The sequence below is a fragment of the Gadus morhua genome, chromosome 19 (genome assembly GCF_902167405.1).
Source record: "Gadus morhua chromosome 19, gadMor3.0, whole genome shotgun sequence".
In the NCBI taxonomy this organism is placed as follows: Eukaryota; Metazoa; Chordata; class Actinopteri; order Gadiformes; family Gadidae; genus Gadus; species Gadus morhua.
The window spans coordinates 347,963-364,495 of NC_044066.1; the positions used below are offsets into that span (position 1 = coordinate 347,963).

At 43.5% G+C, this 16,533-nt stretch overlaps 2 protein-coding genes across 3 annotated transcripts in view; one reads left to right on the plus strand and one right to left on the minus strand.

Moving 5' to 3' along the window:
- epha5 (EPH receptor A5) overlaps positions 1-16,533 on the minus strand; it is a 108,242-nt gene that overhangs the window by 76,574 nt on the left and 15,135 nt on the right. The window lies entirely within an intron of this gene.
- Positions 615-5,275, plus strand: LOC115532043 (uncharacterized). Its single transcript, XM_030341502.1, has 4 exons — positions 615-1,239; positions 2,534-3,570; positions 3,849-4,021; positions 4,495-5,275. Exons 1-3 carry the CDS (start codon positions 1,117-1,119, stop codon positions 3,937-3,939), a joined length of 1,251 nt encoding a protein of 416 aa, XP_030197362.1. The 5' UTR covers positions 615-1,116; the 3' UTR covers positions 3,940-4,021; positions 4,495-5,275.

Consider the following 16,533-nt stretch of genomic DNA (forward strand, 5'->3'; position numbering starts at 1 on the left):
ATCAAATAATACATATTATCACGGCCAAAAGCTGTGTGCACGTCCAGACGATATAATGAATCACAAAGGACTTCGTCGGGTTCTCCGACGTCTCTGGTTCTTCCACTTCCACATCAATCTGTAGTAGACAGAACCGCGCGCTGCCTGCTGCCTGCTGCCGGCGCAAGGCACCACCGCCCGGCTGCCCGCTGCCGGGCGGTGGTGCTTCGCGGCGGTGGTGCCTCGCGCCGCGGCAACCGGCGGCAGGCAGCATGTCGCAGTTCATGTACTTCGATGTTGTTCTGCCATTGCATTCAAAATTCTGTAACTAGCCTGTTACTACGAACTAAGCAACTACCATACACGTATTAGCATTTAGCACTAGCTCAATCACGACTCCTTCAGAATTCTTGTGGGTGGTTACGAACCAACCAAGTGGGCAGGGCCATGAATAATAGTTTGACAACGCTACGTCACAGTGTCACCTTATCCAGATTGGCTCATTTCTTCTGCCTTTTTCCTTTCATTGCCTATTGCATTCAGCAGACACACTGCATAGATTTCAAACTTACCACAGCTCACAAACTTATTCAGACCTATGTTATTTAACAAACAACAGGAAAAATGTGATTTTAATGGCATGGGCTCTTTAAGTTGATTTCACCGCAACCCCCGCTTCAGCCTGTTCTGTTCTGATTGGTGATCCCACTGTTGTGCCTCAGAGACCAGCAGAGGTGGAAAGTAACGAATTACATTACTCGCGTTACTGTAATTGAGTAGCTTTTTTGTGTACTTGTACTTTTTTAACTACTTTTTAAAATGTGTAATTTTACTTTTACTTAAGTACATTTTCTTTGGAGTAATGTACTTCGGTACATTTTACAGCACAAGCGTTACTGAGTAAAAAAAAATCTCACTGAAACAAAAAAAAAGTGTTCTGGTAATGAATTATGGGATGTAAAAAACTGAACGTTGTGCCCCTGCGCGCTGCCGGCGCGCAGGGGCGCGCCGTCCCTCACTCAGACGATGATGGCTGACATGGAGGCAGACGATGGAGATTCACCTGCTACTTCAGAGGAGACCAACACGAGCCGTTCATCCTCTAACCTAGTGCACCCCTGGCCCTATCTTTAAAACATGTTCAGCTTCGTGGAGAAACGTGGAGAAAGCTATATCATGCAATGTAAACTATGTGTGCCGAAGAAGTCCAACATATCAGCTTACAAGAATTCGACGTCGAATCTCCGAAAGCACGTTGAGGTAAGTCATGTTTCTCGTGCCTTTCCAGGTTTAAACTGACAACATGCTAGCCATATCCCGAAAACTGTGTATGGTACTGCTAATACTGTAATACAATATTGAAGTAGCAACCTGTTGGCACTGTGACGGCAGTTAGCTAGAACTATGCCCACGTGCTTATTCAGTTGGCTAATAATAGTATAAGCACGTTAGCTTGCTAACCTGCCGTTATCCGTCCTACCAAATGCATCCATCAGGCCAGAAAGCATATTAAACAAAACAAATAAGCCCAATGTTACAATTGACAGCCGCAGATATGTAAACGGTCAACTGCCATTGCCAATGCCAACTACGATTTCGGTGTTGAAACCAACCGTCTTTCTCGCAGTGACATTGGGCTTACCATTTTCATGTGTTCATGAACTGTTGGTGCAATCAGGCAAGCTACGAGATTTCGGCGCTACATTTGACTTTCATATTTCTTGTATAATGCTTTGTAAAGTCAGGGCGGTGTAGAAGTAAGGGATAATGCCCGACGAGGTGTCCATTATCAGGAATTAATGGACGACGTGGAGGCGTGAACCGTCCGACGCGAAGCGGAGTAATGGACTTTGCCTCCGCAAAGTCCATTAATTCCTGATAATAGACACCTCGAAGGGCATTATCCCGCTTATACCACGGTCACTTACCAACGGTGACCAAATTAAGACCATTAATTTATATTTTCATGCGTTTTACAATCTGAATATAAAGTTTTCCAGAAAACATACATTTGTTTCCCTGGTTACGCCTGAGGGTCCGACTAATACCCGGAACCACCATTACACGCCCGTTGGGTTCTCATGCAACGGAAACGTTGTTCAGTCCTCCAGTAATTAGGACGGACCATAGCTACGACTTTAGAACGGGAGGTAGCGGGAGGTATTATAGTCCGCTCAGCTTTGACCGTGGTATAAAGCCTGGTAATCTGTGTATTGGGTCATATTTCAAGGCTGTATTGGAGGAGGGGACATTTCCCTATTACATTTGGCAACAGATTTGAGCTGAAGCATACTATGACAGAGGTGATCCCGCGCTAGTTTGCTACTCCACTCTGCCATTTGACATCCGTTAAACACAGCACACTGATGATTAGCGAGTGCGAGACATGTTGCAGGTTTTGTGACCAAAAAGTTCATTCAGATGCACAAAATATATAGTGTGTACAGATTCAGAAAACATGTCTGCATATAATAAATAGTTAAAATGCTAAATGTTAAATGAAGGTAATGATATACATACCAATGAAAATATTTGTGTATTTGTGTGTTTTCAGAGGAGACATCCGTCAAAAATGAAGGCCTTCATTGACTGCGTGGCAACACGAAAACGGACATCGGACTCGGAGCCTCAAGAAGTGGTAGCCAAGCAAGTCAAACTGGATGAGATGATGGCAGCTGGTGTCGGCAGACGTGTGCCACAGTCAAAACTTGACAAGCTTGTGATGGCCTTTATTTGTGATGGGCATCATGCCCTTTCTGTGGTAGAGCAACCAGCGTTCAAGGACCTTATAACCACGCTGAATCCCCAAAGCCATGTGATTTCAAGACCGACTCTTCGCATCAGAATACAGGAAGCAGCAAATCACATGAAGACAAACTTGATGTCACATCTCGCCAAGGTCCGTTATGTTGGTACCACCACTGACTGTTGGACGGCGCACCAACAAAGTTTCTTAGGAATGACGGTCCATTGGATAGACGAGCACACCCTGGAGAGGCAGTCTGCTGCACTGGCGTGCAAGCGGTTGAAGGGTTCCCACACTTTTGACATCTTGGCAGCTGCAATCGATGATATCCACTGTCAATATAAAATCAGGGGAAAAGTCGTGAGGACTATAACCGACAGTGGGTCCAATTTCATCAAAGCTTTCGCTGTCTTTGGGGAACACAGCCAGGATCCAGAGGAGTCCGACCCAGATTGTGAAGAACCCGATACCAATGACCTGGTAGACGCATTCAGCATTTTGGAAAAGGACACTCGGCTGGAATTTCAACTCCCCTCACACCAAAGGTGTGCGTGCCATCTGCTGAACCTCGTGGCAACAACCGATGCAACGAAGGCAGAAGCAAATGACACATACAAAAGATTGTCTCGGTCATCCTTCGCGAAATGCCAGGGATTATGGAACAAGACGGGCCGGTCATATGTGGCCGCAGAATTTGTTCAAGATCACTGCCAGCTTCAGCTGATAAGACCTAATCAAACCCGGTGGAACTCCACTTACATGGCCATTGAGCGACTGCTGCGGATCATAGATGACAAGGGGGAGGTGGCGATCCGAAATGTCTGCGAAGAATTCAGACTCAAAATGTGAGTTTTTAAAGTACCATTTTTAATGCACATTTTAATCATTGATGCATATATGTACTAAACATTTTGATGCACTAAGCACATTGATGCTGGGCCATTATATGCTACTTCTATAGGTATTGTAGGCTATTATGTCTTTTGTAAGTAACTTTGGATATAATAAACATCTGGTAAATGTACCGGTAATGTGATATTATTTAATTTGAAATAAATTAGCTTTTTAATTAAGAGTACATTTCCAGACTAAAATTGTATTAATTTGCTCTGATTTCATACAGGTTGAGTCCTGCAGAAATCACTTTTCTCAGAGTATCGCGAGGTGATGAAACCTTTGGTAAAGGCGTTGAACATCTTGCAGTCAGAGACTAACACGCACATGGGTGGCTCCTTCCAGTGATTTCACAGCTGTTCAAGAGCAACTGGACTGACAGAGCCGATGTCATTGAAGCAGGTATAATCTCATTTTTTTACACTACGCCGTAATTATGCAGACATAATCTTTTGACATTATGCCCCCTAATTACTTGTGTTTCTACATTATTTGTGAAGTATGTGTGGCCCCGCTCCACTTCACACACACACTTGCGGCTGAGCATACAAAAAGTGATCATCCTGTATGGCTATATTGGAGAAAAACTCCAAGTGCAGCACAGTAATTGTCCTAGTGCAGAGTGCAGATTCCTAGAGCAGAAAAGTTGTTCCTGATTGTTGGGGTGGGGTTATCCACCCAGGCATAAGAATCCAGGTAGAAGCATGGGTGGTGGGGGTGGAAACAGCGACGAGAGGCATGCATGAATTCTGGAAATAAATTACTAAAAATTGTATTGTGATTTCTGCATTTGTATAAACTCCTCTTGTCTAATTAATCAAAACATGTCAGAAATACTCAATATGTGCATATGCTGTGTGTTTGGCTCTCAACAGGCCTGACCTATGTGAGGCAGCACCTTGACAGGATGGCAGAGGTGGAAGAGGTCGTTGGGCAAACTTCATCTGATGATGAGGAGGACTTCTTCACATCCATGAAGGTCAGAAGATCACAAGGCACGGGGGAGCTGGATGGGTATCTTGCCTGTGCATCAAGTAAGATGGATCTCCTCCAGTCATTTCCACACATCAAGAAACTCGCCCTCAAACTCAACACAGGTCTGCCTGCGTCAGCTGCCTGTGAAAGGCTTTTCAGCTGTGCCGGCCTGCTTTTCACCCCGAAGCGCGCTAGGATGAATGCAGTGAACTTTGAGAACCAACTCCTGCTCAAACTGAACAGGAAGTTTAGAGATTAATTCATAGTCCATCTAGCGTCTCTCTCTCTCTCACACACACACACACACACACACAGCTCCCTCTCTCTCTCTCTCACACACACACAAACACATAGAGCTCCCTCTCTCTCGCTCTCTTTCTCTCACACACACACACACACACACACAGAGCTCTCTCGCGCTCTCTCTCTCACACACAGACAGCCACAACAGCCAACAAGAGTATTTGTTTGTTTTCTATTTCCATTGTTTATTTATGGAATGTTTTGAAACCTGTTCTTTTTTTTAAATGTCTGCACTTTTGATGAGTCTCTTTAGGTTTTTCTATGAAGATATTCTGTTAAGATGTTTCTGTGGAATGTTTATTGGCGAGTTGAAACTGAAATGAAACCACAGTCAGTGCACAAGCACTTTTTGCTGAATGTAGCACTATGTAGTTTATGTAGCACTTTTTTAAATAAAAAGAAATGTGTTTTGGAAATGATTTTACCGTGAGTAGTCATTTTGCCATTTGGGGCTGCTCCCTTGCATGGGTGAGGCATAAATGCAATTTTGTTGTGTGCAGTGACTGAGCACTGTGTGCTGTGTCACAATGACAATGGGAATTTGCCAGGTGGGCTTTCGATTTCCCAGGTGGGCTTTTGCACATCACAGTAGAGGCAGAAAACAATGATTGTAAAAAAGTAACTTTTTACTTTTACTTAAAGTACATTTTAAATTATTTACTTTTTACTTTTACTTGAGTAGATTTTTTGACCGGTAAATTTACTCGTACAATTTCAACAGAGTGACAGTACTTGTATTTGAGTAAAATATTTTAGTACTCTTTCCACCTCTGGAGACCAGGCGCCCACAGCGTACGTGTGTGTGTGTGTGTGTGTGTGTGTGTGTGTGTGTGTGTGTGTGTGTGTGTGTGTGTGTGTGTGTGTGTGTGTGTGTGTGTGTGTGTGTGTGTGTGTGTGTGAGCTACGGGCTGCTTGGCACATGCCATTTGACCAAGTGTGGAGGAGTAACTTGTCCGACAGGCCTGCTATATAATACAGTAGTAAGATATAATAGATTAAGGCTGAATAGTGTAGCAGTTGGACTTTCCATTTCCCAATTTCTGCAGACTCGCTCCCTTCCACTGAATGATATGTATCTGGCCTCTCTTTGGATGGCCGTGTACTAACTTGGAAGAGTATGTACTAATCTACGGTAATAAATAGTAGTACAATGATTACAAAAACAAGTGACTACAAAGACAAGGTGAAACCAGAATAAACCCCCAAATAAACAACCGTTTGACATGTTCCCACTACATGTGATCACTGATCAGGAGGTTATGGTTGGATCCTGGTTTTAGGAGTGGAACTCCTCCCAGATTGCAAACTGCTCACAGAACACGTCATCTTGGGGGGAGCTCAGGCTGAGTCAAACCATGAATATTTCACTACCTGCAGGACGCCGCGTACGCGTGCGTGTGTGTGTGCGCATGCGTGTGTGTGTGTTTACCCAACAAGCACTCAGAAGGCACTTTAGTTGTCATGACAGCCCCTCCGTTTTCAGATGATGGGATGCTCGAGGGAGGGGAGGGGGGGCAGAGAAGAAGTGAGCAAGAGGGATTAAGAGAGAGAAAGAACAAGAGCAAAACACAGCATGTGGACTAGCGAGTCTGACAGGCAGTTAAACGAGAGAGAAGTGTGGGAGAGAATGAGACAAAGAGAGACACAAAGACAGAGAGAGAGAGAGAGAGAGAGAGAGAGAGAGAGAGAGACAGACAGAGACAGAGACAGACAGAGACAGAGACAGAGACAGAGACAGAGACAGAGAAATGAAGAATGAAGGTTTTCTTTAATGGAGGATTCCACATCTCTCCCTCCCTGTGAAGTAATGTTTCCAAACTGGTGCGTGAGCCGGTGCGTGGTTAAAAGTAGCTCAATAGAGTGGGGAAAACCCGCCCAGTCTGGCAACACTGCCTGAACGTCCTGCCTGAAAAGTAGCCCAATCTGGCGAGAAAAACCGCCCAATCTGGCAACACTGCTGAACGTCATCACGCTCCAGCTCAAAGTAAATCAATGACACCAACTGAAAACTAAGCCGGTTGGAAACTAAAACTGTGATTCCGAAGAAAGTTTAAATTATATCGAAATTCTGTTTAGATATTATTAAAGATACAAGTGTGTCGATTTCTTAAATGGTTTGAAGGAAGATAAACGGTTAAAAAATCTATTTAGTTATCCTAGAGCACAATGAAAACATTGTGAAAAGGAAACAAGACACCACAGTGACAGGAGTGTTACCATGTGCTCTTTGAATAGTATAATAACCAAAATTAGAAAGTTCACAGCTAACTCAATAGGCATACGTCGCTGAAAGGTTTAATCTATTCCTGGGGAGAGAGGTCTACTAGACAAATCCTCATTCAGATTTTCTGTGTAATCATATTCCTTGTCAATTACAGGAGAACCACGGTTCAAACAGGTGTGCCGCAAGAAGTCCAAACAGTGGATATTGAAAACAATCTTCACGCCACACACCATCCAGTTTGTCGCACATCTACTCAAGAGGGTCATGGACAGAAGACACAACCCTAACATCAAGTTCAAAGTCCCAACCTCCTCACTCACCCTGCCACAACCTGTTTTTCCACCCAACATTTTCCCTGTACCGAAACCAAAGGAGGCTGCCCCAACTTTGTTCCAAAGTCGCTTCTGAGACCTCTTCCCATAGCACCCAACTCCATCCCTCTACTCTGCTCTTCTGGGACACCTCCAGCAGTGCCTTTTCAGTGGCGGCTGGTGGTTTTTAAAGTGAGGGAGGAAGGACTGCGCGCTTGGTTGCCATTGGCCTGCTTGCACTGTTGGTGTATGGTGGCATAAGAATGTGAGACTCAAGTTGTTTCAGGGTGTTTTGGTGAACTACAAAATAGCAGGGAGGGAGTTATGTGAACAAAATGTATACAAAGCCACCAGTGGCATCACTGTAATTTGAGAAGGAAAGGATGCAAAGCATATTAGTCAAATCAGGCCTACTATTGATTTGTAAAAGTAAATAAAAAAATCTGGGCCTATTATTGGGCCTATTTTTGCCCTCACTGACTGAAGTTATTTAGCTATGTTTATTTTCAGTTACAATTGCTTGTAATGCTACCAGTAAGTCATGCGTACCTAGCAAACCATGTAGCACTCACAACACTGACGTTGCCATTACTTCTGATGACCTTGATTTTGGGAAGTGGTCTACCTCTTTCTGAATGAATGGAATGGTTTTTGTAATAAGACGTTAACAATGTCCTCCGTTGTTAACGTCATTGTGCATTTAGGATCTCGCTATCGCAGATTTCACTTACTCTGCGTCTCTCAGACTGAGCACCGTGGCAATGCAGACCGGGTTTGTTATCGACAGCGTTGCCAGATTGGGCAGATTTCCCGCCCAATGATAATTTTTCCAGCCTAACATGGTTAAAAGTAGCCCAATTGGGTGGGAAATCGGACCAATCTGGCAACGCTGCTCAACATCCAGGGATCCTGCTTATTGGTTCATAGCGCAGACGGATAGATTTTTGCGCGAATCAGACCCCTTAAGGTCCCACCCACTCAGAGGAGGATTTTCCTCCTCTCTCCCATTGAAACCCATGTTATCCACCGGCCGCCAGTACTTTCGGGAAAATGAATGGGAGTGGACGGCGGCGGAGGGAGGACGTTCCTCCCTGAAGTAATTGTCAATAGGCGATAGGGGGTGCTAATGTCCCTTTACCCAGGGAAACGAACATTATATATTCAAAGGCAATAAAGTAGTCATATTTAAGGGCATTAATTCATTACAATAGTCGGGGCAATCTAAATTTTTTATTCTCAACAATGTTAGGGAGGATCTTCCTCCCTCTCCTCAATGGAGAAGCCTCCACTGATATATATATATATATATATATATATATATATATATATATATATATATATATATATATATATATACACACACACACACACACACACACACACACACACACACACACACACACACACACACACACACACACACACATATATATATATATATATATATATACACACATATATATATATATATATATATATATATATACATTTGATAAATTTATTTGGAATGACCAATACTACAACACCATAGCATCCAAATATTAATAAAGAGCCTATTTATGTCCAAAACAACACAAACACTTTGCAGGTAACCACAACCAAGTGAATCAGTAGAGATACATGTATAGTTCAAGTTGTATCATGGGTAGAGATAACAGCGCCTTCTCCATACATGGAGACTGCCGATGATTGCTGACACAGAGTACAAGTACACAGTACTTGGCTATTTGCTTAGAGTTCTTCTTATTGAGTAAGAAGGCTCGGCTGCCTCGGCTGTAGGACACAGAGGAGAAAAGCAACCTTTGTTCCCAAGGCTGTTCACCTCCTCAACTCCTCCTAAACCCCCCACCCGGGCTTGTGCCCTCCCCACATGGACTGGTGAAGCCGTGAACTCTGTTTTGCCCTCTCACTCCCATTAACTGTTACAACATAAATACCTCGCCTCAATTCATCTCAAATGTATTATAACCAGCATGGTATTTATTAACTGATTGCACTTTATATTTATGTCATATTTGACACATTTTACACTTTTAAGAGTCAGTTCTCCATTTATAAACATGCACTTTGCATATTTTATACATATTTATATAAACGTGTGTATTTGTAGACACCTGTGCTTGTGTGCATTGTCTGCCAGGTAGCAATGCTGTGTTTTTGTTTTTTGTTTTTGTTTGTTTTTTGTTTGGACATGGCCCTGTCCGTTGTAATGCTGCTGCTATGTGCCCTCAATTGCCCCCTGGGGACAAATAAAGTTTTTTTGAATTTGAATTTGAATATGTGTGCTGTTGATTCTAATTGTTTAATGGTATGCAATAGGCAGAATGGTTCATGATGGTTTGGAAACCATAGTGAAAGGTTATATTGTGTCGGGAGTGCTTGCAGTCTTGCTTTGATTACAAATTTTAGAATGCCTGCGTTAACAGCTGGATTATGGAGCGCCGAATGTGAAACTGCTGGGTCCGCGCACTATAGGCATGCAAGTTTACCCTGTAGGCGCAGGTTCACCCAGTAATCGCGCTGTTGTGAGTGCAGGTGTTGTAGGATTTCATACCTGTATGTCCGGCTGTCCAGCTTTTTGCTGGAATTGTCATGATGTAGAGTCGCTTCAGCATTAACATTTGAGTCCATGATTAACTCCTCGCTGACGCTTACCTGTTCTCCGCTTGTCTGTATCCAATTTAGCTGTATGTTATTGTTATTACACAAATCATTCAGATCAGGCCAATCTGAGCGCACTCCAAAACCTTTGGCCCTGGTGTCCAGCTTCCCGCTGGGTTTCTTTCTGAAGCCCAGGAAACTTGGTTCTCCATGAGGGGCAAGGGGGATCTTGCGTTTGCGTAGGTCCAGCAACAGTGAGCCCCGGGCCATTGCTCGGACTGTCGTTATTCAGCATGCACAATAGATGACTTATCCTCGTGGCTGTATAAATCCATTCGATGTTGGGGACCCCAAGCCCCCCCTCAGATTTTTTCATGAAAATAATACTCCTTGTTGTGGTTGTATTAGGATGTATCCATTTCCTCACCAGCTGCACTGTCTTATTGTTCAGTTCTTTCAACGTTTTTTTGGCAATGTGCACATTGGCAAACAGGTGTTTGAATTTGGAGAGGGCTATGTCCCGAACTGCCTGAAGTTTCATACAGGTCGGCAGGGGGCATTGATCTATCAAGTCCAATCTAGCAGAATATTCGTCGTAGATGTCTTCTACCTGTTCTTGCCATTCCCCTGCAACATTGAACTTATGACCGAGGTAGGTGTAAGTTTCATGTCTTTCGTAGACACGAATCTCGCTGCCAGCTATTAAAAATGAGGGAGGGTGGTCTTGCTTGGCCCTGTACCATCTGTTGCCACCGCTGCGCCGTTCATAGAGCACTGCGCACTTGCTGTTCTTGACCTCAAGCCCAGACCATTGCAGAAAGCGGTCAGTGTGTGACAGCATGTTTGTAATCACGTTCTCTTCTCTTGATGCGAGAAGGACGTCGTCAGCATAGACCTGAACGGGGTTCGGAGATGTACTGCTGGGCGGGGCGAGGAGGCATATCCATTTCAGCCAATGGTTTAGAGCCACTATGAAATTAACAGCGCTCCATGGCCATAGGGAACGTATTCTCAGCAGGGGGTGCTGGAAAAAAAACAACTCAGCCTGCACTAGACTCGCAATTCATGTATCTTTCTATTTTTACCAGAAAGATACATGATCTGATACCAGAGAGAAAGGATAAGGGTTACTAGAATCCGGGTTGGAGTCCCAGAGAAAGTACCAAGTTCCTTTTGGTCGGGTTGGAGTCCCGACGCGGATACCAGAGAGACTGTTGATCTGATCTTAAATACATTGCACTTTCTATTTTACTAATTTCTTTGCATATGTTTTCTTTTACTTATCTATTATTTTATTTTATTGTATGACAATGTTTATATGTGAAGCACTTTGAGTCTGCCTTGTGTCTGAAAAGTGCTATATATATATTTTTATTTTATTTATATATAGATATAAATAAAGTTGCCTTGCCTTGCCTTGCCTAGGAGAGCCATCTAGAAACAGTACTACACTGACTACCCTATGGAACCAGATACAGAGTCATATACTCCTATAGATGGGGTTCAATCATTGGATCTGAAGGTCAATAAAAGAAGCCCACCGTCGTTGTACTTCTAAACCAGAATTCTAGAATAACCAATTATTCTCTTTATATATAGCGAAAGAGCAACAAGATGTGAAACCCTCCTATACACCACTTTAGAAACCCAAGATAACCTAGAAATATAACTCTAAAGAACTCTATAGAACCGTGAGCAGCCTACAGTGGCCATTTTGTTTCTAAACAATAGCTTGCTGGGGGTTCTGAATGCGGATTTCCCTTTTCAATTCCACCACCCAGCGAGGGTTTGTAAACAAGATGGCCGCTAGGTGAATAAGAACCAACAAAGAACTGCCAACTAAACTGTGTCCATAAGCCCCAAGAATATTCCCGCAGGGGGGGCTGTGGGCGGATAAAGTCTTCCTGGCAACTTGACTCTCACCAGAGCAGGCACACCTCCTATGATGACAGCCCGGCGAAGGCTCTGGATCCAGTTTCTCATGTGGGGCTGTGACAACTGACAGGCAGCCCAACAGGACGGCGGAGTCATGGGAAGAGGAGTCATGGGAAGAGGACTCTCCTGCTCACCATGTGAGCAGGAGAGGAGCTGCAGAGGCAGAAAGATCTGGGTGGTGTATACACAAGGAGCTTCATTAGCTTATACTTTTTTTTTAAAGGGATATTTTGTTATACTCTCCACTACCACTACCAAACGTCCCCTCGGGATGAATGAAGTATCCATTTACACCAGGGATGGGCAACTTTCATGAATAAGAGGGCCAAGAATTTTCATCATCACCATCAGAGGGCCAAATGAGGGCCTCACTTCAACTATTCATGGACAGGGGTCTTGGGTTCCTCCCCACGCACTCAGTAGCTATAATAGAGACAGGCTACATATCCCCATACAGTAGCTAGTAGAGACAGGCTACATATCTCCATACAGTAGCTAGTAGAGACAGGCTACATATCTCCATACAGTAGCTAGTAGAGACAGGCTAAATATCTCCATACAGTAACTAGTAGAGACAGGCTACATATCTCCATACAGTAGCTAGTAGAGACAGGATACATATCTCCATGCAGTGGCTAGTAGAGACAGGATACATATCTCTATACAGTAGCTAGTAGAGACAGGCTACATATCTCTATACAGTAGCTAGTAGAGACAGGCTACATATCTCTCTCTCAAACCGGGGGCGCTCCTCAGCGTGCGACCCAGCAGTTTACCCAGTCTCGTAGTCATTTTTATCTTTGCTTTTAACTTGTTCTAGGGGAGTGTTTATTTTGTATTTTGTGTGTGAATGTGAAAACTGTCAGTGACTCAGCCATGCTAACTACGGGAACACTCCTGGAATTCTTTGTGATCATTATCACGGTGACTCTACTATCGGGATCTACCTGTTGCGAGGCAAGTGGACGCGGAGCTCCAGGAAAAGCTCTCAGCAGAGAGTTTCTCCTCTCGCTACGGACCTCAACAGCCGGCGCGATCCCAGATAATATCCCGAGAGAGCTGAGCCAAGGAGCACCGGAAAAGGGGAAGGAGAGGTGGCCTACGACGGAGAATCAAAAAGCTTCGGCTGGATGATCGCCGCAAGTTACCACCGCTCCCTACCATACTGCTCTCAAACGCACAATCTATCCGTAACAAAATAGACGAACTGGAATCATGGGCAAAGTTCGAACGGGAAATTGGAGAATCGTGTCTACTTGCTTTCACGGAAACATGGCTCAACGACTCAGACCGGGACGAGGACTTGACACTAACTGGGTTTGGAAGCCCAATTCGTCTAGACAGGTCACCGGAGACAACTGGGAAAAGCCGTGGAGGAGGAGTGTGTTTCTACGTCAACAAGAGGTACTGCAACACCGTTAAAATCAGGGAGAGGATATGTACCGCTGACTTAGAACTGCTTTCGATCTCACTCCGCCCGTTCTATCTCCCTCGGGAGTGTCAACAACTATTCTACACGGTTGTCTACATTCACCCGCGAGCCAACGCGTCAGCTGCTGCCCAGCTGATCGCTGACACAACACACAAACTGGACGAAATTTGCCCCGACGCACCCAAATTCATCCTGGGGGATTTTAATAAATGTGACTTGGGTAGAACTTTGAGAACATATGAACAATATGTAACTTGCAGCACAACACAGAAAAACACCACTATTGACCTTTGCTATGGGTCAATAGGTGGAGCTTACCGTTCCATACCCATGCCTGCCCTAGGGGCCTCTTATCACAACAGTGTTTACCTCATGCCAGTGTATAAACCGTCCTTCATGCGCTTAGAACACAAGGAGAGAACGGTGAAAATGTGGTCGGAGGACAGTATCTCCTCTCTCCAAGCATGTTTTGAGTGCACTGACTGGGACTGTTTTCAGGATAGCACAGATAATATTGACGAACTAGCAGATACTGTTTCATCATATATTACATTCTGTGTCGACTCAGTCATCCCAACCAGGATCTCTGTCCATTACCCAAATAATAAACCATGGGTTACTAAAGAACTTAAATCAGTGATAAATAAGAAAAAGAGGACAGTTTACACTGGGGACCCTTGGGAGAAAAAAGCTGTCTCCAAGGAAGTGAAAAAAGAGATTAGGAAGGCCAAAATGAAATATAGAGAGAAGGTTGAAGAACGGTATAGTGGGGGGGATCTCAGAGCTGCATGGAGGGGAATTAAGTCAATGGCATCCATAAATCAGTGTTCTAGTGAATCCAGGCAGCCAATAACTGTTAAGGGTATTGATGTCCCCGATTTGTCAAATGATTTTAATATGTTTTACTCACGTTTTGAATCATCTGATTTCTCTGAGAACATTTCTATGTGGAGGGACTCTCTTGTCCCTCACAATGACATTGTGATAGCCCAGGAAGTAGTAACAACTCTGTTTAAGAGAGTTAATATTATGAAAGCTGCAGGCCCTGATGCTGTTTGCGGACGCACACTGCGTTACTGTGCTGACCAGCTCAGTGTGGTATTCACTCCACTCTCGGTGCTAAGAAAGGCCAGATACCTCAGATATGGAAGAGGTCCACTATAATACCACTAGCGAAATCAAAAAATCCCCAAGAGCTAAAAGACTTCAGACCAGTAGCACTTACATCCTTAGTAATGAAGATTTTTGAGAAAATTATTAAGGATGAAATCATGTCCCTGGTCAGTGGTAAACTTGACCCATTGCAGTTTGCTTATCAAACTGGGAAAGGTGTAGATGATGCAAAACTCTTCCTTTTAGACACAATGTATAAACATTTAGAAAAGCCTGGATCTCATGCTAGATTGTTATTTGCAGACTTTTCTTCTGCTTTCAATAAGATGCAGCCACATATTTTAATTGAGAGACTAGCTGCTGAGTTTGAGTTACCCCATCAGATACTGTTGTTGCTTTTAAACTTCTTAACAGACAGAACTCAGAGGGTCTCTGTGAATGGACACTTATCCCAGGCCATTACCTCGAATACTGGTTCACCTCAAGGGTGCGTACTCTCACCCCTGTTGTTCATTTTGTACACAGATAGCTGTAGGTCCTCTCAACAGGGAAGTTATCTAGCTAAATTCTCGGACGACACTGCGTTGCTGTCCCTTTTCCAAGGTCCACATTGCAGCCATGGCCTTGCTTTGAAATCGTTTGTTAATTGGTGTGATAACAACTTCTTAGATCTAAATATAAAAAAAACAAAGGAGCTAGTCATAGATTTTAGGAAAGTGAAGGGAGCGCTCAAACCAAGTATCATCCATGGGGAGGAAGTCCAACTTGTGGACACCTACAAATATCTAGGCACAGTATTTGATAACCAGCTTAAATTCCATACAAATACAGAGGTAATTGTTAAAAAGGGACAACAAAGAATTCACCTGTTGAGAATGCTGAACTCTTTCAGTGTCTCTAAAGTTATTTTGAGAATTTTTTACCAATCTTTCATTGAGAGTCTTTTAACTTTTTCCTTTATATGCTGGACTAACAGTCTGTCAGTTAAATACATGAATAGTTTAAATAAAATTGTGAAGATCTGCTCTAAGATCACTGGCATCCAGCTCAAGAGCATAAGTTCATTGTGGAACAAACAAGCAGTCCAGAAAGCCAAATGCATTATCAGTCAGCCTGACCATGTCCTCAGTAAAGAATTTAAACTAATGCCTTCAGGGCGGCGCTACTATTCAATCAGGAGAAGAACAATGAGGTACTCCCACTCTTTTATCCCTGCAACCATCAGGTTACTAAATGATGACAAAAGTAAGGAGTAGGTGGAGAGCACACCAGTGTTGCTGGGTGTTTCCGGGGGAAGGGTGGTTGTTACTGACGGGCTGAAATGAATTGTGAGTTAAATGTGTGCGTTGGATTGCCTTTGATATATGTTTTTGTCTACCTCCTATTGCTATTTATTGTATTTATTAAGTAATCTATTATGTGAGACTGGAAACTGTGAACGAAATTGCCCATTTTGGGATAAATAAAGTTTTCTAATCTTCTAATCTAATCTAATCTATACAGTTGCGATTGTGTCTGTCACCATCTCCACCAAAGCCAAATATAGTGCAGGTCTTCCTCAGTTCTTCCTTGTTTTTACATCGTTTGAAGAAACTAACTGATGGTCTCTCAACCAAGTGGAGCTTCAACCTGAAGAAGTCCTGCTTTCAGAGGATGTTATGTTCTCAAAGTGTTCATATTCGTGTTATCATTTTAGGGAATTAATTAACTCTATAGAACAGGTTGGAATGCTTTATAACCCTACATAGCTGTACAGAACCCTGCAGACCCGGCCCAGGCCCCTCAGGGTGGACGCAATCCAGTGTGTGCTGTCTCCCTACACAGAGTTGGTGTTTCCTAGCCGAATGTTTTCCATAAATAGAGATGTACTTTTCACAATACGGACACTCAGAGAAGCCCCCAGGGGAAGAGAGCGAGAGAGAGAAGTGTTTATATATATATAAATAAATAAATAAATAAATAAAAGAGAGAGAGAGAGAGAGAGAGAGAGAGAGAGAGAGAGAGAGAGAGAATACAGGCA